At 41.8% G+C, this 23,688-nt stretch overlaps 1 protein-coding gene across 1 annotated transcript in view; it reads left to right on the forward strand.

Annotated features, from left to right (window-relative positions):
- rabgap1 (RAB GTPase activating protein 1) overlaps positions 1-23,688 on the forward strand; it is a 54,112-nt gene continuing 30,424 nt past the window's right edge. Inside the window, 15 exon segments of the mRNA XM_031855866.1 lie at positions 1-121; positions 7,527-7,762; positions 9,324-9,353; positions 10,625-10,883; positions 11,085-11,188; positions 11,190-11,299; positions 11,445-11,619; positions 14,438-14,598; positions 16,323-16,427; positions 17,150-17,216; positions 17,305-17,407; positions 17,950-18,119; positions 18,284-18,452; positions 19,495-19,588; positions 21,090-21,240. Of these exon segments, the coding sequence (XP_031711726.1) occupies positions 7,610-7,762; positions 9,324-9,353; positions 10,625-10,883; positions 11,085-11,188; positions 11,190-11,299; positions 11,445-11,619; positions 14,438-14,598; positions 16,323-16,427; positions 17,150-17,216; positions 17,305-17,407; positions 17,950-18,119; positions 18,284-18,452; positions 19,495-19,588; positions 21,090-21,240 (1,851 nt within the window). The 5' untranslated portion in view covers positions 1-121; positions 7,527-7,609.

Consider the following 23,688-nt stretch of genomic DNA (forward strand, 5'->3'; position numbering starts at 1 on the left):
AGTGTGGGTTGTCAGCGGGTTGGTTGGGCTTGTGTTTACAGCTCGGCTGGATGCTGATGTTATTGGGAAGTGCAATGTTGTACCAACCACCATTGGAATAAATACAACCGTGGGAATAAAGGTAAGATGTTTTTGCACGTGCACACGCACTTGCACCGTCAACGTAAAATGCAGACGTCTCTTCACTTATTAAAAAAAACAATGTACCTGTTTGTTGGTTGTAAGTGCTAGGGTAGCATGGCTAGCAGGCGTTAGCTAGCCATTGCTAGCGTTGCATACAGCAGTGGCCTGTTTCTAGGCTTCAGCGAGGACCAGTCAGCGCTTTAATTCACCAAATTACTGCGAACACCTTTACGTCGCAGTTTGCTTTGTGTTGACGGAAGAGTTTCGCTCTTTTGGTCACTGTGCAGGTGAACATTTTGCGTGAGGACTTTGAGTCGATGACTGCTGAGTAGCTATTTTTGCTAACGTAAGGCAGGTTTGTAAAGGGCTAACTTAACACTGGAGATGGCAGCATTAGGCTCGTCCGACGTTACAAAGCAAATATATGATGTTAACCGCTGATTAAGTTATCTATTAAAGAGCTGTAGGGTTTGACATGTACCGAGGCCGCGTGAGGCTTAACAGGCTTCATTGGCATGCAGCTTGTGTTCACATTAACAGTTAATTGGTGTAACGGCGAGACCAGAAAGCCAATTAAACCAATAACCTTACAGTACAACTCTCTGTTAAACGGGGAATAACCATGCTGGAGTAGCTGTGATTACTGTGAATTGTTATGGACCACATAGATCACTGATATATTTGTCACTGTTAAGATTTCATCTTAGACCGGAATGACCTAATGTGCTCTGTTTTTGTTTTCACATAGTGTGTATCGGCTGGTAGTACTGTACTGTGATTTTCTGTGGCATATTTACTTATTGAGTAAAACTTCACAATGCACTGATCATCACATCTACCAGTCTGTTTCATTGTCTGTGTGTGTAGGTAAAGGCTTTGACTGTAAATGTGTGTTTAACACTGTTGCAGTTAATACTAAGGGCCCTACAGATTCTTACAGGCCTGCATTCAATGTTTGACTTAAACCTTTATTAAGTGAAGTAGTCTGGCACAAAGAGGCTTTAATCCACTCTGTTTTCTGTGAGTTGAAGTTCTGTTGTTGTCACATGATATGGAAGGGACCAGCAAGGATGTCTGACGTGTCTGCTTTTTTTTGTATGTTGAATTACCCCATACACGTGTTTTACCAGTTCCCACTAGTTGGGCGCAGAAACGCATATTACAATACCAAAAAAACAATACATTTAAAATCTAACTGTAAACAATAACTTAGTAAATAACATGTTAACGTGTTGTCATCTTCTTAGGAGAATATTTCAAATATATATATTTTAATTCACCTGTCTGACCCTGATTTCAGCATTTCTAAAGTCTGTGACATACAGCATCTTCCCTAAAAAGCTTACTCAATTCTGTGTGTTCTGTCAGTGAGTGGTGCAAGTTGTGGCAAACTCGTTTGTACTGAGCCAACCAGCGGCCGTTAGCTTAATGCATGGGTCTGATACTATTGTTTTACCAAGAAGTGCTATTGTTGATTCCAGTAGCTTTCGTCTCTCGTGAATTCAAATATTTCTCAGCAGTGGACAACATGCACAGGCACAGAGAGCCAAATGTGCCAACTGTCACTTCATTTGACTCGGCTCCTTGTTCCTGTTTCCTGAAACTCAGGTTTTACAGTATTGCAGGTGACGCATGCCCTAAAAAACCCATAATCCAGATTTGTGTGTATGCAAATATTAACAACAATCAATGTGTTTACTAGAGGAGGGAAAGGGTCAGTGCGTCATCAGCTGTACTTTACATTAGGTTCTGTAAAGCCTATATGATATACTATGTTCCTACATATTTGGGCTAATGACCACGATACAATACAGTGATTCTAACCATCCTTTAGAAATGCAGTCTGAGTGCATAAGTTGTTATTAGTTTGAACAAAGTTAATACTATTAAAAGATATCAACAAGCAATTTTATCAATGAATAGAAAGGCCCGAAGAATGTAGCTTGCCATTTTATTTTTCAGCATCTGCGTGTCAACTTCTCCTCTAAAGTCAGCCATAATCAAATGCAGAACTTATGAATTTATTAACCATATTTATATACGGTGAATATAATCCGCCTCCTCGGAAGCAAACGTGTCAAATCTAAATGCCTGATGCACTTTCTTGAGAACTTTCTTGATCTGTTGACTTTGAAAGTCGTGTAGTGTGAACTTAGAGTCACTGAGAGACTAAGTTAGTGTTGCTGTGTCCCCTTGTCTCGTATAGCTTTATCTGTAATTGAGTTTGCACTGAGCCCTGAATGCTCTGAAGTCTCAACAACGCCCCTCAGATGCACACCTGTCATTTGGCAGAGCTGGTTTCAACTGTAGTGGATTCGTGTTTCCTTGCAGTTGCTGTGGACAAGAATGAAAAGGGGACCATGTGAGGTTGAAAATATATTTCATAGACTTTAAAGGTACAGCTGTATTCCTCCTCTTGCTTATGGTTGACTCAACGCTAATCACAGTTTTAAAACATCAACAAAGAGCTTGGTGTTGTCAGCGTTTTTTCAGTTCCTTTCACAATCACAGTGCGTCCACGCTACTTCTTGAGCCCACAGCCAGCCCCTCGAATTAAGAAAGTCTGATGTAATAGGAAGTCAACACACGAAGTAGTTCATGGTAGAGATTAATATTTAAAAAAGATAATATTGCTAGGCCTAAATGACTGCAGAAAGGAAAGTATTGATTACATTACACCTTTTTAATAATACAAAATGTCAATATTCGTATGACTATGGTCATACCTGGAATTTTGAGAGTGAAACTTCATTTTGCAGAATTGACATAAAACAGTAAAACAACTGTTTCCTTTTAACTGCAGATTTGAACCTCGTCTCACTGACACCGGCTGCTTTCAGATGCAAAGTCTAAAGGCCTCACTGCCTTTAACAAATGTTTGCTGGAGCCAACCCACCTAAACACACAGGTGTAAAGTGTTACTTACAAGCCACAGTTTTGTTCTTTATAAATCGGCAGAGATACGCCACGGAGTGATTGAATTGTGTGTTTTTTTTCTTCGTCATGAGAGGTCGTTCATTGTTGGGTTTGAGACATGCAACGGTTAATTCCAAATGATAGCCAAATGGGAGTCGGTGCTCCTCTGCTGTGGATCTGGATTGAGATGATTATTAGATGCTCACATGGTACAAATGAGATATAAATTAAGGACGGCGGGTTTGCTTGATTTGTACAGTTTATGTCTTTCTCATTCAGAGCTTCTTTCTCCTCTCTTTTGTACTCTACCTGTTGTCTCTCACCTTGTATAAGCTCAGCCCCTTTTCTGTCATTCTGTCTACTTTTCCTCTCTGGCTCTACCTTTCTCCCTGCTGTCTCTGGCTGGCTGAAAGCACTGCTGTGCTGCAACCCAGAATGCTCTCTGGCATGCGTCCTCCTCCCCCTTGTGAGGCGCACGCATGGCCCAGCTGGCAGCCCAGAACAGCTCGTTCAGCTGGAGAGTTTGTAGGAAGGACAAAAAATGAGAAAAAGGCACACGCATGGATTGACATAACATTATGCTTGTTACAGATACAGATACGAGTCACTGTTGTAGGTCATTTGGTCCAAAAATGAAACTGTACTCTGAACGATCCATTGCTGGAAACACCCCAACGACATCAAGCTAACAGTTGTTGTCGCTTTGTGTGTCGGCTGAGTCCAGATCTACCACACCAGACAACTTGATTTGCAAAAAACTTCTCAAATGTGTGTTTTCTTTACCATATTAACTTATACTAAATGTAATACCTCTTAGTTCTTTCTGGACTGTCGGTCAGACAAAACAAGCAGTTTGAGTATTTGTTGGAAATTGTGATATTTTATATTGTAAATTATTTTCTAAAGTAAAATATTGAAATGTTACATTTCTGTGTTCAGAAACTGAAAGAATAGAATTGATATTCGAAACAATTAACTGTTTAATAAAAAAAAATGGTTGATTGATTACTAATGACGATAATCTTTTTAGTTGCAGCATTCATTTTCAAAATTGTCTGACAGTCACAGTGTAATGAACGTCTTCTTATCACTCTAAAGTGTGCACACTTCAACTCTTTGTCGCCTTTATTCATTTCGTTCTTCATGGAACTGCTTCCTGCTTTCTCTTCTCGCCTTTTCCGAGCTCTGACATGGTAAATACTTTCAGAGAATAGTCAAAGAAAACGGGAACGATACGATTTCCAATTAAGATTCAATTATTTAAAACAAAGAATGAAGCAGATGCAAGGGAAGGAACAGAGAGGGTGTGGCTGGAGACCAAATAGTGAGAGGGAATGACGAAACGGTCTGCTGCCCTCGTCTTGCTAATTTTGTAACAGTCAGAAGAAGCATGATAGGCAGTGGATTGTGCGTCTGGCTGGAAACGTCCCAAGACACAGAAGACCTTGATAAGGAGCAGTGTAGCTTGGCAGGAGTAGGCGGACGGATGTTGCCGAGGCTCGGGAGGGTGACAAGGCGACCGTTATGAGCTAGTCACAGACGTAGAGTGTGAGGGTTGTGTGAGCACGCGTGCACACGTGTGTCTGCGGGTCAAGTTGTGTGTGTAATAATAATACAGCTGCTTCTGCACGTGTGTGTAGGGTATGTGTGTGTGTGCCAGCATGAAACCACATTTTGTGTGCGTCTTGGCTCGACTGCGTAGGCTCATAGAGTTTTAAGTGTTTGCTGCTCGGAACATGAATGAATTAGTGAAGCTAATTGCCATCGTTCTCAGATAACGTTGCAATTTTTGAAGTCTCTGCGTCTACGTCGCTCTCCAGTGAAATGATTGATTGGGTAACAAAGTAGTGATCTAGTCTAAGTAAGATTCATGGTGGCCAGAAAACGAGTTTGGCCGTTCTCTCATTTATATTTCTAACAAAACAGTATTTCACTGAGATTTGCATGTTTCTCTCGGCCCGTAGCGCACGGGTGTTATTAGCTGACATAATTAACATTTGAGGACTATCTAAGTATCTATTGGATGCTACTCAGAGCCTTTAAGAAAGTAAAGGACTGAAGAAAGGCCTATTTAGTCAGTTTTGTTCATAATTGTAATTGGAAATAGGACTAATAAATTAAATTGTGTTGCTTAGTTTGTTTCCATGAAATTGTTCTAATGCTTTCATATAGTACATCTATCAAAGAAGAAACAGAACTGATAAACAAAAGACCGAAACATGGAGAAACTCAAAGTGCATCAACCAAAATGTGAGAAATAAGAACTAAACAAGTGCGCTAAAAAATGGAATGCAGCTGCTTTTAGCCAAAAGTAGAGTAAACATCTGCAATGTCTCTTCAAGATTAACAGCCTGAGAAGATCAGGAGGATGAGGAGTGATGCATATTTCCATTATGGATTGCTACTGAGTCAGATGCTCTATTTCTTTTGCACTGGTAGGTTTACGATCATTTATCGACTCTACCCTGCAACTTGTATATTTATGTATGAAGAAATGTGTGACTGTTGCTAGACTGAACATCCAAGCAGGTGGTAGGCCCGGGATGTGACTCAGGTGTTGTCGATCAATAAGTCCGTACAACGTAGTCCTGAAAGGAGGTTTAATCAGGGGCTTTAAGATGAGTGCTCATTCGGGGTTTTGGAAGAATCACTACAGATCTAGGCCTATATGATAAGCCACATGACTTCTTTATTACTTCTCTTGGGTCATTTGTAATAAGTCGGTGTAAACACAACAACTGGAAGACAACACTATATCTTTTTCTGGCCATGTAAACGGAACCATTTGATGTGAAACCTTTAAGTTACACGACTCATAATTGGTCGGCTAAGCTGCGTTCTCTAGATGCTAATTGTCAAGCACAGGTTCCAGAGCCTGACTGCAGTATGTTTCACAGTGAAAGTGACGAAATCACCGAACGCGGTGACCTTGTCTCTCAAGTTCAGTTTTGCAACCCGAGTGAAAAACAACACCCGGGACTTTTGGATGAAAACCAGCGGCTCGTTTTTCTCCGTTTGCTTTGAAAAAGGTGAAGAGAGAAGAAGCTCTGAGCCGTCCGTTTGTGTTTGGTAGCCCGGTAATAACATTCATATCTGCACAAGATGCTGTAAAGCCTTCTACTCGCACACAGATAGCTCCTCATATTGAGGTTTATTCTGGGTCAGTACAACAATGTTATCACAAGCACATTATTAACTGCTTTGACCTTTCTGCTGTAGACCTTTCTTTTATTATTACTTTTCCATTGTTGGACCCGCTTTGAATAGGAAGGGCGGGGGTTTGACAGCAGAGCAAAGCGGAAAGAAACTGCAAAGGAAACCTTCAGGAAAAATGTAGGAGCGCAATAAGGGCTGAGAAAATACAAGATTGCACGGAGAGGGATGAAGAAGAAAAGAGAGAAAGGGAGGGAGGGAGGAGTGGAGAGAGGGGGGGGAATGGCCAGAAATAGCTTGTTATGGTCTCTTGCTGAACCGCTGCCAGAACCTTCTGTTGCGCCTTTCTTCCTGTGTTACCCACAATGCCACCTCATGCCCTAACTGTACCGATGGAGCGTTGCATCATTCTGACTGTAAAACTAATTCTGAACCTAATTTTACCTCCATACCTTACAAATACAGACTAAAAATGTTTTCTTCCTTTGCCGCTGGAGGTAAAAAGTGAAACATACTTTCCTCCTTTTATTTCAATTTCTTGCTTCGTCTCTGCAAGTATTTTCTGCCATCAGTCCTCTCACATACAGGTGCGTAGGTCAGTGATGCACTTACAAAATGTCATATTTGATAGCTCGCTTTATGCCCAAATTATAATACCATGTTAAAATGTATTTGCTGGAGTCAAAAGAGTGAGGGCTGAGCTGATGATGTGCAGCGTTTCCCCCACAGGATCTAGGTCTATTTGTGGTTGTGGGGGCTGGACATCCATGCACTGAGGAGTGCACGCAATGCAATCAGCACATTCAGTGCTATGATTTGTTTTTGTGTTTTTGTTTCTGCTGTACAATAGATCTTTATAATACTGACACGGAATATGTGGATGGTTGTGGCGAGCTGGCTTGTCCCCTAATTCCTCCCTGTCACCATGACTTCGCATCGCATCAAGCTATTTTTCTGCTGAGATACACAAATTTGCCTCAGATGACCCACAGATCCTCTTTTCCTCTTATCTGTCCCGTGTCGTCTTCTTCTTCATGTTCACTATCACTTGATCTAGGCTTCTTTTTTTTGGTGCTAAACCTTTCTTATTTTCTCTTTAAGCTCTCTCTCTCTCTCTCTCTCTCTCTCTCTCTCTCTCTCTCTCTCTCCGGGGTTCCTAAAGGCTCCTCAAAGTGTCCTAAAGGTGCTTAAAAGCAAATGGTTTTGCCCATTTTATGAGAGGGTTAGAGTCTTAAGAAGTTGCCTTAAATGATGCCTTTTCATGGGTCTCATCACATCATGACTGTTTTCTGCTTCTTTTCTTCATTTCTTTATTTTTTTTGTTCTTTTCCCAGGTGATTTTGCTCATCATCTCCCACCACTCTCTCCTCCCGTCTTCCATTCATGAGCGGCGTGGCTGAGTTTAACTGCGGAAGCCATGGATGACAAGGGCTCGGTGGGGAAGATTAGCGTGTCTTCGGACTCAGTGTCCACACTCAACAGTGAGGACTTTGTCCTCGTGTCCCGGCTGGGGGATGAGACACCCTCCTCCACTAATAATGGTAGTGATGACGAAAAGACAGGACTGAAGGTAAGGACGGTTGGGTGTAGGTATGGACGGAGAGGTACTGAGGAGAGACGTCAGATGTTAAGATGCTGGGAGTAAAAGTCTGTGATAACAACCTCAAGGGCATCAATTACTAGCTCAGCTGGTGTGAATATCATCTCTATGCTCAATACTGATGATGGTCACAATCTGGTCCTGAAATATGACAACTGCTGTACAGTACTAGTAGGATAACAGGCCAGACTGCGCTGCAGGCTAAATGGTATCGTATCATATTTACCAAAACATCTTGATGTTCATTGTGTCTTTACCTAGTTGTCATCAGTGTAACCTGTTAACATTGCAGGTCAGGGGACTCGGTCCACACACATTCCATTGTTTACAAGTCTCGTCCATCTTTTAAACATGCAGTCTCACACTCTAACCATAAGGCTAACCATTTCTTGTTTTGCTTTCCCCACATTCTCACTCCACCTTCTTCTCATAGTTGGTCTCAGGTGTGTGTGTTCTATCTGTGGTTGTCTTATAGTAAGGAAGCCCTTTATTCCTTGCACATCACCAGAAATTGAGAGCACATTTTCACAGGCTTTGATTGTAGTGAAGAACTTGTTCTTATCTCTTAGACCTGTGAAGATTTACATCTGTTTACCCCGAGTTCTTCCACTGTATGTCTGTCCATGATTATCCGTATTATTGAAATAGTATGAGGTTAGGGGAAAAGAAAGGTCATCCTTGTAAATCAAACGGCTGAAGAATCCAGCTGATACTTTACCAGTTCTTCATTTAGTGTCAGCAAAGTTAAACATCTCTCTTCTGCAGTCACCCAGCTGCTTCTGTTCACTCAGCAGATATTAGTTTACAAACAGTTTGGTGATGCAGCTGCAAGTGTTTGAAGACATGGTCGGGGTCGGAAATAAAGATGTTTTGTGACCAGGGTGTGTCTCCACAAGGAGAGGGAAGACTTTCTGAGGAAAGAAATGTAGCTACCAGCTAGCATCCTGTGTGTGTCCCTAAAGGGTTCAGGTTTCTCCTCTCCCCTCTCCTCTCCTCGTGTATGTCAGTTTACTCGTCATCACACTTCATTTTATTGAATTTCCTTAAGTAGCTGGCTCACATGTCCATACTCTGTCCATTAGTTTGTCATTACTGTACTCTACTGTACATGTGTTTCTTTGTAAAGGAAGAACTTGTCGACTTGATGTTGTACCAAAAGGTACCAGAAGATGGCGCCAGCAGAGCGTGGATGTTGCAGTATTCAGTTGAAGGGAAGAGGTCGACCATCATTTGCTGTGCTTGGATATGAAACACTGTGATTTTTCCTGTTACACCTGTACAGAGTTTGTGAAAGGATCTAAACTATTTTTAATGGGAACCGCGTTGAATTATCAGTTTTTTTTTTTTTTTTTTTGGTAGCCTAGTGGCGGCTAAACGGCAGGAACCTACACACGTCCGCTGTTCTCGATACGTAGCGGACTCACTCCATTCACGGACACTCGGTCATCACACTTTGTGTACAGTTCCCTCCCAGTCAGCCCATCCAGTCAGAGAGGAGTCAGTGTGTCTAAACTTGTTGTTTGTTATGCAGGTGATTTCTGAGGAAGGGGTCAGCTTTAAGGTCAGTCTCTTCTCTCGCTAGCTGTCTCTTCTTTCTGTCTCTCCTTCTTGCTTCTGTCTTTTCTATTGTTCCTCTCTTTCTGTGATGTGATTCCGTGGTAATTCTGTCTGTGATTATTTGTTCCCTCTGTATTTTTGGATGGCCTTAGCCAGCCTTTTTTTTAAGACTTAGGTGTTGATTATAGTGGCGATAGACATTTTCACACATAGGACTGTAGTTGTATCTGGCAATTACACATGCTTTTAGCACTTTCTGTAAATCACAAGGCCCTACGCAGTTATGTCAGACGTGTAAACCGATATTTAGAACTGACAGCTTTACGTCAGCCTTTAAATTATTACCTTTTTTTTTTTCCCTTATTTGGCGCTGTGGGCTATTAGCATAGACACTTTAGCTGTAGTGTCCATCATGCTCCAGATGATCGCTTGAGTCTAACAGCATTGAACACATTACCATGTACCGAAAGGCACAAATATTATTCATGGCTGTCTATACATAGAACATGTAACCAGAATATTCCACCACGCAATAATGATATTCCACACAGTTTTGATTATCTTGTTTTAATCGTCTGTTCCTGTCCCTTATGGCCCAGTGCAACAGTGCCCTCTGCAGCTTCAGCCTCCATTGCTTACCTTAACATCTGGCTGCAGCCACAGCTGGCAGGGGAAATGAGGGCACACTGCCTTTTGTGGCACCTCCATAGTCCGTCCAGCCTTAAGCCTGCACTTTGATTGCTGTTCGTTAGCTTTGGAACAAGCTCACACAGTTAGTGTCGGCATGGCTCGCCTCGTGTCTTGATAGCGGTATTTCACAACTCCAACTCACATGCCTACTAATCACTAATATTTGATGAAATGTAATGGAGATGTATCTCTGACCGCCAACATGAAATGAGGCGTCTTTCCCCCTTAAACACTGTTTTCACTTGACAATACTTTCAAAATCCCTGTTTAAAGCACAGCCACTGAGCATTCAAACTGTAAAATAGAATTGTAATCCCGTTGATGTAGGTTTAAAGGTTAGCTTAAATTAAATGTGTAGTGGTGATTTCTACAATGATTTTGTTATGCAACAATATTTGTTCTTGTGTTTTTTCATATTATATGCTTTGTTTTCTATGCTTCCCTTTCTCTTTGTTCATTGGTGTGGTTGTATTCATGTCTGTTTCTCTGTGTGTGTGTGTATACCCTTCTGTTTGTGTGTGTGTGTGTGTGTGTGTATACCCTTCTGTTTGTGTGTGTGTGTGTGTGTGTGTGTGTGTGTGTCAGATTGTGGGGAATGGAAGTGAGCAGCAGCTCCAGAGGGAGTTAGAGGATGTCCTCATGGACCCATCGGTAGCCGACACCGGGCTCAGATCAGACACAGGAATGGACAACCTTGGTGGGGGCGACCGTGGCCCACTCGCCACTATGGCGTCACCCGTACCGCCGGGCTCTGACCCCCTGAGCGCACAATTGCCCAAGTTGGAGATGGTGCTTCCTGTTCAGACGGCTCAGGAGAGCGAGCTGAATGAGAGGTCGTATCGAGGTGAGCCACGATGGGACTTTTCTTATCCTCTTTTCTTGTGACTGCCAAAGCTCACACAATGACTCTTATCTTAAGCTTTATAGATGTGTTTCCAAGATATTCAGAGTAATATCATGGAAGCACCCGGCTCTCTAAATCATAAAGGACACTCAAAAGTACGCCTTTCTCCTACTCTCTCCCGATCCGTTAACCCTATTGCAGCAGATGAATCCTCGTCAGACGGCAGTCCCGGCAGTCCCATCCCAGACGAGGACAGCGTTGTGTTCAGCCAGCTGACGTACCTTGGGTGCGCCTCAGTCAACGCCCCCCCGCAGTGAGGTGGAGGCCCTCCGTATGATGAGTATCCTCAGAGGGCAGTGCCAACTCCCCCTAGACGTCACACTGTCTGTGCCAGGCGTGTCCGAAGGCACTGTCAGGTAGGGGGAACATTTGGATTACCGGTTCCACTTCTACAGTGTACTTTAAGATGTAATTCGCACAAACGCACAGAATAAATCTCATCCTGCAACAGCGACTTTACAAGATATCGCGTGGTTCATTTTTCATTTATATTTATAACAGGTTGCTGGACCCCAACGTCAGTACGGAGATCGCCAACTACCCCATCTACAAGATTCTGTTCTGCGTGCGAGGCCATGACGGCACACCAGAGAGCGACTGCTTTGCCTTCACTGAGAGCCACTACAATGCGGAGATCTTCAGGATCCATGTGTTCCGCTGCCAAATCCAAGAAGCGGTGAGGATTCAATCACTTAGGTGTTGTTTCATTATGTGTAACTATATGAACTGAAGACACATTTAACGGATGGGTTCAAAATGATTTGAGTCTTAAAACGATAGTTATTAAGAGATCCTCTGTGTTTTTAATGGGAACTTTAGCTTCAGATAAACATTGGAGTACATTTTTACACAAAACATGGACTGTGGCTTTGTTCATATGGGCACCTGGCTATGGTTTGAACCTATCTGTAAACACAAACTCACACATACCGAAAGAAAATCGGTAATGAAAGAAGGAGCAAAAGCCTCTTTTATAAATAGTCTGCATTTCACACGACACTCTGTTTTCCACTCACGTACCTATACACGAGTGTACACACTCATTGATGGCAGTATTCTGGTTGACCTTGCCTTAAAGTGTTGATTTCCCTGTAGCCTGCTCTCCAGGGTTCAGCAACAGTGCACATGTACACCATACACATAAAGTACACACAATACCCCAAGCTAACGTATAGGGGAGAGGAAGTGTCATTGCTTATATACAGTAGGTTCAGCAGAAAATATAGTAGAAGAGAATAGGGAATCGACTCATGAAACTGGGTTAAAGTACTACTTCAGTGCTCAGTGACCTGATTTCTCCCTCATGGAAGCACTCTCCTTCAATGTCACTGAGAGCCCCGAGACAGATGCTACTTTATCAGTCCCACATCGTCCTTCGATCCAGTTTCTCAGACACCCACCCGTAACACAAAGGCTCACACTAAAACACTAACGCATACAAACACACACACACAAACCAACAAACATAATTCCCAGTAGTAATTCACTTCTTTACTTAGTAACTGGACATCTCTGTCTCAGGCTCTCTCTTCCTCCCCACAGCCTTCCTCATGCAACCGTCCTTTTCTTCCTTCTTAACCCCCCAGCACCAGAACCATCTGCAATGCCTTCAGCTTTTTTTGGGGGGCCTCACATTTGCACCATTAGACTGGAGTGAATCAGCCCATTGGCTGCTAGTCATAGTCCTCACATCAGTTTCAAATCAACTTTGAACAACTTCTGAGGCTTTTTAAACCTCTGTATTTATTCATTTATTTCACCACCGATCTGTACTGAGGTAACCTCGTGAGCTGTCGTCTCATTTTGCTTTCAGCAATACACTGAATTATAATCAGATTTTGAAGAGGATCTGTAGCATTCTTTACCAACAATTTACCAAAAAAAAGACAATTTTGAAAGAGAAATTTAAGGAACTTAAGACAAAGTCACCATTGTGGATTTTGGAGCTGAACTGTTCCTGCATAAAGCAAACCACCTCCTCGGGCCGACTGACGTAGAGCCCTGCTGACTCTCAAACCTAACGCTTCCCTTTTGTGCCCATAAACTTGCTGCTCCCGTCCAGAGATGTCTAGTGTTCAAATCGGTACGGTTTCAGTCGATTTGTTTCACTCAAATGATTTGGGTTCTTAAAAGCTAATGCTGCCAAGTAGGAAGAAATATGAAAATCCTGTACGGGGTAAATAAAACAATGCACCCTTTAACACTTTACAAGTTCCAGATCTTAAAGGCTAATTCCAAAACGCTGCATGTAATTAAAAACTGTTTCCTCTACAGTTTGGTATATTTAAAAACAATAGCCAATATCTGCCCAACTTGCTTGTCAGGATTGATATTTTGTCCAGGTCCTAAAACACCTCCTTCAGACTGCACACAAAGAATAAAAATGCCATTTGTAGCCAGTCGAAACGGATCAGTTCAGACTCCAGCATTGATTGGAACATTAACCAACAATCCTTTTGTGATATTTGTCATAACTTCATCCAGACAGGGGGTGACCCCCCCAGCCTAACTCCCCACTTCATTGCTCATCTCTTGCATCCAGCCCCCTGTTGTTTTTTAAATAATCATCCCCCTTGCAATGCCCTCCATCATTTTACTGTACCAAGAACATAACAAAGGCTTTTTGTAGGACAGATCAGGAGCTGCTTTATACTCTGGCCTTGAAAACTCTGGCTCTGTTTGTCATCATACACACATGTCTGTGCAGTAATGATCAAAAGGTAAATAAAATACTTCTTCTTGACGAAATGCAAAGCTCACAAATTTGGAAAAGTACATTTGATAAATGTAAATACATCATTACCCCACAGTTTTCCACACTTGGCAGTCTTCAGCTGCCCCCCCCCCCCCCCCCCAAACTCTGCTCCTCTTTGGGATGGGAGATTGAGCAGAACCTTGTTGTCTCTGCTTAGTGTGAACAGGAACAATAGCTCCACACACACCACACTGGCAAATGTGAATCAGTGTGTTGATTAAAGCTCAAGATGGTTTATAGAGTAGTGGGTCACTAGGTAAGCTTTTTAGTGTCGCATATTGCAAAATGACATAACAGATCTGCTGAGTTTTGAATCGGTACTAATTACTTTATCATTATTTTGCCTGGTGTGGATTTTTTTTGGGGTTTCAAAACCCCAATTTTATGGTTTGCAAGACATTTCATCTGCAGAAGCTGCTCAACTTTTTGTCAAACTATAATATTTTGCCTTGCGATACTGTTTATCTCTTCAGTGGATGTGTTCTATTAGATCTCCGCTTTAATTAGATAACCAACTTGTCAATGTTGCCTGTGTTTTTGACTTAAGGCAACGGGGGCCATTGGCACAGGAGAGTAGTGTTAATTTCACCAATGCTATAATAATAATAATAATCATGAATTCCTATTTAAGCACAAACTATAGAATTTCATATCTGTACTTTTAGGCCTCACCAATTCTCGTGGCTACATTTTGTGTTCATTATGAAATGTTTAATGTGTCTCTCCCTTCCTCCTCCAGGTGAGTAGGATACTGTACAGCTTTGCCACGGCGTTCCGGCGGTCAGCTAAGAAGGCAGTTCTGTCATCTCAGCAGCCTGCACCGCTCACCCCTGACAGTGACTTGTTTACCTTCACGGTCAGTCTGGAGATCAAGGAGGATGATGGCAAGGGTACCTTCAGGTGAGACTTGCATTCACTCATTTCGACGTTTTGAGCACGGGATCATCATGTATGATGCTTACACAGTGGTCTAAAAGGTGAAAAATGAACGCGTAATTCCTCGTCTTGAAATACTTTGTAGTTGCGCAGACGTCTGGAAACATAATGAAACGTCTTTTTTTTCTTTTTCTGTTGAGTCTACTGCGGCTTTTGCCGGAGATGCATGAATTTGATGTACTGTGGATGAGGGCATACTGTTCAGTCTCCGTCATCAGATCTGTACTGAACACCAGCTTTAATCGTCAAAACATAACCAGTGTTGTATGGCATTTAGAAAAATTGGAAAATGTATAGAAACCTTAAGCATCATCGTTAAAAATTCGATTTCCAGTATTTGCACCACAAATTCTAACAAAATACGTAAAGAGCTTTCCGGGGTGCATACTACCAACGAGGGGGAGAATCCTCTTATTGGTTTATATGCAAAAAGATGCGTCAGTAAAAGAAACATCATAAAAATATCACAAGAAGTCCTCTCTGTCTTACAGCAGACCGATATGTTGACCCCTCTAAATAAATAAATATTTCCACACAAGAGAACACAACAGAAAGTTCCTGTTTGCTCCTTTCAGCCAACCTTCCTTGACCTCTTTTTTTATTTTTATTTATTTTCCCATACTAGTGAGACACTTCCTTGTGTTCACAAACAGCCCAACAGACACTCAGCTTATTTAGAAAATAAACCAAACGAAAATGATGCCTGTGGTTATTTTTAGCCAGCACATATTTCCTCCTCATTAGCTCTCCGTTGATTATTTTTCAATGCGCTGACTTCCAAGCAAACAGCTCTCACATGCAAGCACATCACACGTTTATGTGGCAGAATCATTTCCATAACTGGAATGAATAATCTATAGAAACTGTACATTTATACAGTAGAATATCTGTAACATAGAATTGAAGTGGAATATATTTAAATCATTGTTCCTTTTTAATAGTCTGTAAATAAGCCTGTTTATCTGCAGGCTCTCGTTTAAGGGTAAAACCATGACTCAGTCTGATAATATAGTTCTGCATAAAACTGTATCTGGTACATTAAGTCTCTACTCAAAAGAGACAGGTGTTTGTGATTCGAGCACTGCCTGAGATCATGGCAGGTTCCAAATGTTTGCAATATATTTCAAATTGATTAATGTTCAGAAACTTTGTATCTAAGGGTTTCTTCAGTGTTTCCTCAGGAATTTATTTCTGGGAAAGTTTGGAGAATGTTGATTACTCTTCTTGTCTCAAACCTGGTTCTTTTCCAGCCCCGAAAGCAGAGCAGGAGAAGAACCAGTGCCAAAGCACGTTTGAAAATGGCTCTTATGCACACTTTTTTTTTTTATTAGGAGAAATGGGTCTGTTTTGATTATGAGCCATGGTCTGTCAGACTGGCTGATTGACTGACTAGAAATACATTTCATTGGTCAGGTTGTATGTGCTAGTTTGTATAAAAATTAGAAACTGCAGGATTATTGTTTTCCTTCCCAGTCCAGAACTAAACAACCTGTAAGCCTGTGTTCAAAATGTCTTTCATTTCATAGGATTATCTTCTAAAATAAGGTCTGAATGATGTGTAATAGGTATGAGTTTGCCTCACTGTGTCCCTTTCAAACATCTGTATGTTTTTGTCACATTCATGTCTGTTTTCTCTATTGATGATCTGTTAAAAATGTGGATATTATTTCTTGTTTTTGCATATTCAGTGCTGTAGCAAAGGACAAGCAGAGCTTCAAGCTGCGTGCTGGAATGGACAAGAAAATTGTTATTTATGTCCAGCAGACCTCCAATAAGGAACTGGCTATTGAGAGGTAAAATAAAGCACCCACACACACACACTACATCTAGTGAATCGGTTCAGAGTAGCGTCCTCAGAGGCACTGGTTTGCTATACGGTGCCATAGTCTAGATTAATGTAAGCAGCCAAGGGAATGGAGGATATAAATGTTTGTCAGTCTGGAATTGTCCTAAAAGGAAAAAGAGAATTTGTCACGTATCTGTCAGACCGTCCTCCATTTGCTTCAGTTGAGATGTGTCTCTGCTTAAAACAGACATTCATAAGAAAGGAATCACTCAAGCTATAATTGATAAACACACACCGGTGAACATCTTTACATCCGGGCGTTGGCCCGCCTCAAGGTTTAAGTGTTCCGGCACAGCTTTAAGATGCTGATGGATGCGAGTCTGTCTCCGAGGTTTTTTTTTTTTTTTGCAGGCTTCCATTTTCACGGTGGTTTGTTATTGTTTGATGAACGCCGGGAATATGAGGACTGAAGGGCTGTGTTTAATATTCTCCATGTTCTGGTCTGTGTTAGAGGATCAGTCCAGGAAGCTTTTTGCGGTAACTTGTGATGGTGAAGAACTGGTTTTGCTCTTTAGGGGGATTTATAGTTCTAGTTCCCGCTCTTGCACTGTTCCTTTTTTTTTTTTTTTCCTCCCTTTTTACTTATGTAATCCTATTAATTTCACCTTCCTCTCTCTTGCATTTGTGTGTGTGTGTGTTGTGTGCTTTCATGTGTGTCCTCTTTCCCAGGTGTTTCGGCCTCCTGCTCAGCCCAGGGAAAAATGTGAAGAACAGCGACATGCACCTGCTAGATCTGGTGGGTGACTGTTTTTCATGTGTGTACTGTATATGTGTGTGTGTCACTGAGTGTGTTCGCTAACTTCCTCCAACTTGTGCACCTTCAGGAGTCAATGGGAAAGAGTTCCGACGGGAAGTCTTACATCATCACAGGAAGTTGGAACCCCAACACGCCTCAGTTCCAGCCTGTGAATGAGGAAACGCCCAAAGGTAACGGCCAATAATCTGTCAAAATTCACATAAAACGGATTTTTCAACAGTTATTATTTCATGGGTTCGTTGGTTGTTTATTCTCACATATTTTCACACTAATATACGACGCATTTCCAAGCGTGAAAATCACTTTGCACTGGTTACACAAATCCTCAAATCAAGCTGTGAAGGAGCAATTTAATGTTCAGTTATAGCTACACTTATTAGGCATGGAAACTGTACTTTAATAATTGCCATTCCTGTTAGAACTACTGTTACAATATAAAGCAGGAACTACAATATTTGAACAGATCACTCATAAATATAGCTGAAAAATGAAAAAACCAAATGACCCAGGCACCGCCTTTGTTCCAACCTTGTGCCATATACCATACATTATACACCACCAATCCACCTGCAAACACAATAAGTCTAACTCCAGTGTTCTCCTAAACTGCACAGTTACAGGGTTTGGCTTGAATATGTATTTGTTATAGATGGCGAATGGAAGGGAATTACTCTCTGGGGGACAACATTTTAGCCGTTTTCTTGCTTTCCAGATAAGTTCATGTACATGACGACAGCAGTGGACCTGGTGATCACAGAGGTGGAGGAGCCGGTCCGTTTCCTGCTGGAGACGAGGGTCAGAGTCTGCTCCCCAAATGACAGGCTGTTCTGGCCCTTCAGCAAGCGTAACTACACTGAGACCTTCTACCTTAGACTGCGACAGGTATGTCAAGTCATGACACCAATTTCCATTTCCTCTGTGAATTGTGCCGTACGTCAGCTGTGGCCTGCGATGATGCAACTAAACCGGTTTTGTTAATACACTGTGATTTTTGTAATTGCTCGGTAATATTTGAAAGAGAAATGTGATTGATCGTTTCTCCTCAGATGGAGCGTAAGGAGCGTAAGAGTCCGGCCTCCGACACACTTTATGAGGTGGTGAGTTTGGAAAGCGAGACTGAGAGAGAGAAACGGAAGACCACAGCTAGTCCCGGCATCATGGCCTCCGGGACCGGTAACACGGTCACTTCACCACCTGAGGATGATGAAGAGGAAGGTGATTGGATTTTTGTCAAGCCTCCCTTTTATGACATCCTTATTTTATTAATGGAATACAATACAGAAGAATAGCAAATATGTTACTAAACATCAAATTCCTGATATGGCAAATGTCGTAATTTCTGCAAATATGAAGAGATTCCTTCGCACACATGTCCACATAGAACCACAGAAGAAGGCTGACTAGCAGAGTCATATGAAAACGGTTTTAACTTTTTTGAACCACTTGTACTTGATCAGGTCAGACACAAACGACCTCAAAGCAGACGCTGATCTGGCAAGATAACATAAATGTTTGACTCTGCAATGCCGAACCATCGTGGTGTCCTTGGTCAGGACTGACTTCAGTAAGAAGCTGGCGTCTCCAAAAACACAATAATAAAAGTAATAACCCTGTGTGGTTGATCAAACACTATGTTACAGAACTGTTTGTACTGTATCCACACAGAATACTTAGCCAGCAGCAGTGTGTGAGTTGTTGTGTTTTTGCGTGACTGTTGGAGGTAGCAAAGAGAGAGCATGACTGAGGAACTTTTTGTATCCGTCTGTTTTTTTTAGTCTTTAGCCCTTTGGCACAGTTTGATCTCACTCTTTGGACTGCATGTCCATTGATTGCTCCTCGCTTCTTGTTGTGAATAGATACCAGAGTACATTAAGATAGTACCGCTTTTCAGCAGATATCAAAAATAGTTCAAATAGAAGACATAAAGTTCCACATCTGCGTATGCATGTTTATTTATTAGACGGCTGCAGTTTAAGTTCTATAAATATTATCATGTCCAATTGGCACCATCTTGTGACCAAAAATAAGCAGGAAGTTTGTGACTGACTATACACACCATATAAAACACTGTCTTTAAATGAGGAAACATCTATATCTTAAGTCCTCGCATTCATTTAATCACTTTCATTTCACATGAGCATGAGCTGTAGGGAACTTTAGCAGTTAATTTGGAGCAGTTAAAGGTCAAATCTAAATGCGTAAGAAGGAAAAGTAGAAGAATGGACCTCATTTTGCGTTTGTACACCTGTGTGTCCAGATAATGATGAGCCGTTACTCAGCGGGTCAGGTGATGTTTCCAAGGAGTGTGCAGAGAAGATCCTGGAGACCTGGGGGGACTTGTTAACCAAGTGGTAAGGCTTTGTTGCCTTGTTAAATGTGTCCTTCACCTTCTATTGCTGTTACACACACACACACCACATTTTTGTATGGGGGGGTTTAGCGGATGTATTGGAAAGAAAGAGCAGCAAGCAGGAGTTCTTGATAAGCAGCTTATTAAGATGGCGTCCCACTTCCATTACTGCATTTGTTTTTAATCAAAAGCTTGTGATGAACTGAATTGAAACTGCTCGGACTTTAATTAGCTGCAAGTTAAGCTCCACACACACACACACGCGCCTCTCTCTTCTCCCTGTCTGTGCTCATGTATCTTTTTCAAGAGAATAGTATAATTTAGTTGAATTTGTACAATACTTCTTCACTACCTGCTATATTTGACTTTAATGTTCTTGGACAATACACAATGTTGACGTCACCGTTAGAACATTGAATGTGTTGGGGAGTATTTGCCTCGCATATCTGATAAGGATAATGCCTAAGTAAAGAGAGGAATCCTAAGACTAGCCTGTCATAATACTAGGCTTTGTGCGAGCGATTGGTGATTTTGTGTGTTATTGTGGGAGACGGCGCTCAGGGAGCAAAGACAGGCAAATCACAGAAAGCCCTTTACAATCTCATACCCCTGAGGACCAGACCTGGCATTACTTACGTCATATGCACTCACACATGCATGCACACGGAAAGGTACACAGCATACTTTTTGTTCCCTTTTAGTCTCAATAGAAAATGCCATGTATTGCGTAACCTGATACTCGGAAACAAACGCACCAAACAAACTCAGAAAATGGAGAGGGGTGTATTAAGAAAGGGGGAGACAGTCATCAGGGGTCCAGGGGTTTTCTGTTAGGTAGATACAGCTGTGCCTCCAAGTTCTCTTTCTCTCTAATTCTGTCTCTGCCACTCACTAATGGAAGATAACCGGAGTTCATTTTATAGTGCATACGGTGTAAATCACTCTCCGAGAGGCAGTGTTTTGCCAACGGCTTCGACATGTAAATGTGAAGATGAGGAAGGAAGGAAAGCATTAAAACTTGCCCTCTGTGTATTGTTGCTGTAATTTTCACTGGCTTATTGTCTTCTATTGTCTATTGTCTTCCCCATCCTGCTAAATATATGCATAGAAACAAATACAGCAAAACTTATGTACCAATGCCAGAGGGGGAAAAGTTTTAAAGTTGAGAATTACATGGATACTGTACAAAAGCAGCACATATTTTGTATTCTGATTAGATTCATTGATTGATTGTATCCTTTGTGGTAGGTGAGACTGGATCTTTTGAAAGACCGCTATAGGCCCGTTAATCCCTATTCTTGTTCTATTAGATGATACAACTCCTCCTCACTGTCATGATCATCTGTAGAGAGGAGGATGCTCCTTTTGAGACACAATGGATACAATGTTTTCGTTAGATATTGTACACGGGCGTGCCCACAAAGATTGCAGATATGCAAGAATCTGGCGCAAATAAAATGAGTATGTCTTTGATTAACTGTCACGTCTCTCTCTCTCCTCAGGCATATGAACTTATCAGTGCGTCCCAGGCCGCTGCCGGCTTTGGTGCGGAGCGGCATTCCCGAGGCTCTCCGCGGGGAGGTGTGGCAGCTCCTGGCAGGCTGCCACAACAATGACCACCAGGTAGAAGAGTACCGCACTCTGATCACAAAGGTAAGCCCTCACGGAAGTATTGTCTTTGTAAAACATGGTCAAGGGCATAATAACAGTCCCATGAACCCCTAATGTCGGTGGTGTAAGCAGTCCTTCAACAAGAATAACTTATACACGTCACCTCTCACCTATTTCTAAATCTCTGTCGAAGCTGAAGCCTTCAAATGAGACTTTTTTTCTCTGTAACAGTTTTGTTTACGTTGTTTTTACACTTGGTTATAGTTTGATCTCTTTCACTGAAACGCATTTAATTCAAGCATATTTTCATTTCTTGTTTGTTTTTTTTTGCTTTGTGCTGGCCAGACCACATGTGTTCCTGTTATTGTCCTTGGCAACAGTTGTTTGAAAGCACACTCCAGGGGCCACTGACGGCCATGTTTCATTAGTTTCTCCTCTCATGTGCTTCAAAACTTGTGACGCTCACCGCTGCCGTCCCCGTAGGTCATGCCAGATGACTGCTTTTGGTGTTGTGAAAGGTTTATGCACTTTTTCTCCAAGAAGACATTTGTTCTGCGTTAATGGCTCTGTTAAAACTAATAATCCATAACTTCTTATAACTCAATAATTGCTTAGACGGAGAAACTAAATTTATTTGCAATGACCTGTTTATGAACTCCTAAAAGTAAGGAGTTATATTTCATGAGCTGTGTTTTTCTCATTATACGTTATTGCCTTCATGTGCCTCTTTTCCTGCAGACCTGCGTCTGTGTGTATGTTCAGAAACGACAGCTGGCTTTTAGAGTTGGTTGGAGAATGATGGTTTGCATGTGTAGCTCTGTCCTTGTGTACTGTACGTTAGAATGGAAAGAAAGTGACTTCGTACTGCTGGAGTTGGTTAAGCGCTGAGAACAGTGTGCTAGTCTTGTGTCCTTATTTCTCGGGCTGCCACTCTGCCCACTGTTCTTATGTAAAGGAAACATCCCCAGGCAGCAAGCCGGGTCTCAGGTGGTGACAAGCTGTCGGTCTTGCCCTTTCTCCCCTTCTGCTCTCCCTCCACCCTCACTTTTTCTTTTGCTCTTTATCTTTGCCTTTTCTTTTATTTTGGCCTTACATCTCTGGCATGTGACGATGGAAAAATTGGGGATATTAAAAGTTAAATAGAAGTTTGACATCAAACTAACGTGTGAGCCGTGCTGTTTTCTGTTAAACACAAATGGCATGAATGGAATCTCAGCATTCACTCAACAATTCGTGACAACAATAACATCACAATGCCAATATATTAGTCATTGATCGTTATCGGACAGAAAGTTGGATTGGAATTTATTCCAGAAGCACTTGAAGCGTTCCGGGTTTCTACGTCAGCCAACGGACACACACAGAAAAGTGCGGAGAACCTGTGCAGCTTTATCTGAGACTGGAGGATGATTAGCGTGTTTTATTTAGTCTCCTTTGAGCACGAATGGTGAAAGGTAGCCAAGAACATGAAGGACAGAAAGATGATGAATCGTATTCAACACAACGAGGTGTGCACAAAGTAAAATAAAGAATCGAACTCGAACTAAGACAAAAGTCACTGCTAATAGAATAGTTCTTTGTTGAAAAGAGTATTGAAATGTATTGCATAATGGTACTCTGACTATTACATGTGCTGATTAGGAAATAACTTAATTGACTTTGATGTTTGGCATTGTTACTGGTACTAATTAAAACTTATCTTCTCATGTACGCATTCCTTCCTTCCCTTTTCAGCTCCCATTTTAAAATGTGTACATACCATACTCCATGTGCCAGCTCCTAATTTATGTGCATTCTGCCTGTGCTCTTTGTGCTGTAGTGCACTCTGTGCACATCATGTCCTAGCTAGCCCTCTTTTCTACCCTAACCTCCCCCCATCTGAACTTCGTGTTCATCCACATATCTGAATACAAAGGCACTGATGGACATTGAACCTATTCTTTTCCAATGGAGCCCTAATGAATTTCCCCACATGAGGGTCCCTGCTGCTAAATACCGAAAGTACTGGTCGACATTTTGCAATTCATAGTGAGTAGAAGCGAGTCACGGGCAGAGTTACTAAGTCTGGCAAACAAATCATTTGTCAAGAAAGACAAATGTGACGCAATGACATTTACTATTACTTTCTATAAGACGGGTAAACTGTTGACAGTATTAAGACTAACACACTGAATTTCTTATGTCAACTTATGTACAGTTGCATGACAGTGTCGGAGAGCTGTTGATTCAACTCTATCGTGATTGTTGAGGTTCTTGTTAGCTTGTGTGTGTGGTTGATAGTGTTGTGTCACACTATTGTGTTACTGCATTACTGTATATTCAAAGGTGTTTTTAAAACCACCTTTTACCTACAGGAGAGAGGCAGAATGTTACAAATGTCCCCTAAGGTGTCTATCTGAGCATACACAATGGATCTGTGTAGTGTAGACACAATGTGATCAGATAAACACAGGCCTGCTGCACCAGCCTACTGTGGAAAGCCAAAACAAT

Source organism: Anarrhichthys ocellatus, unplaced genomic scaffold (assembly GCF_004355925.1).
Source record: "Anarrhichthys ocellatus isolate YVR2014 unplaced genomic scaffold, GSC_Weel_1.0 scaffold16, whole genome shotgun sequence".
In the NCBI taxonomy this organism is placed as follows: domain Eukaryota; kingdom Metazoa; phylum Chordata; class Actinopteri; order Perciformes; family Anarhichadidae; genus Anarrhichthys; species Anarrhichthys ocellatus.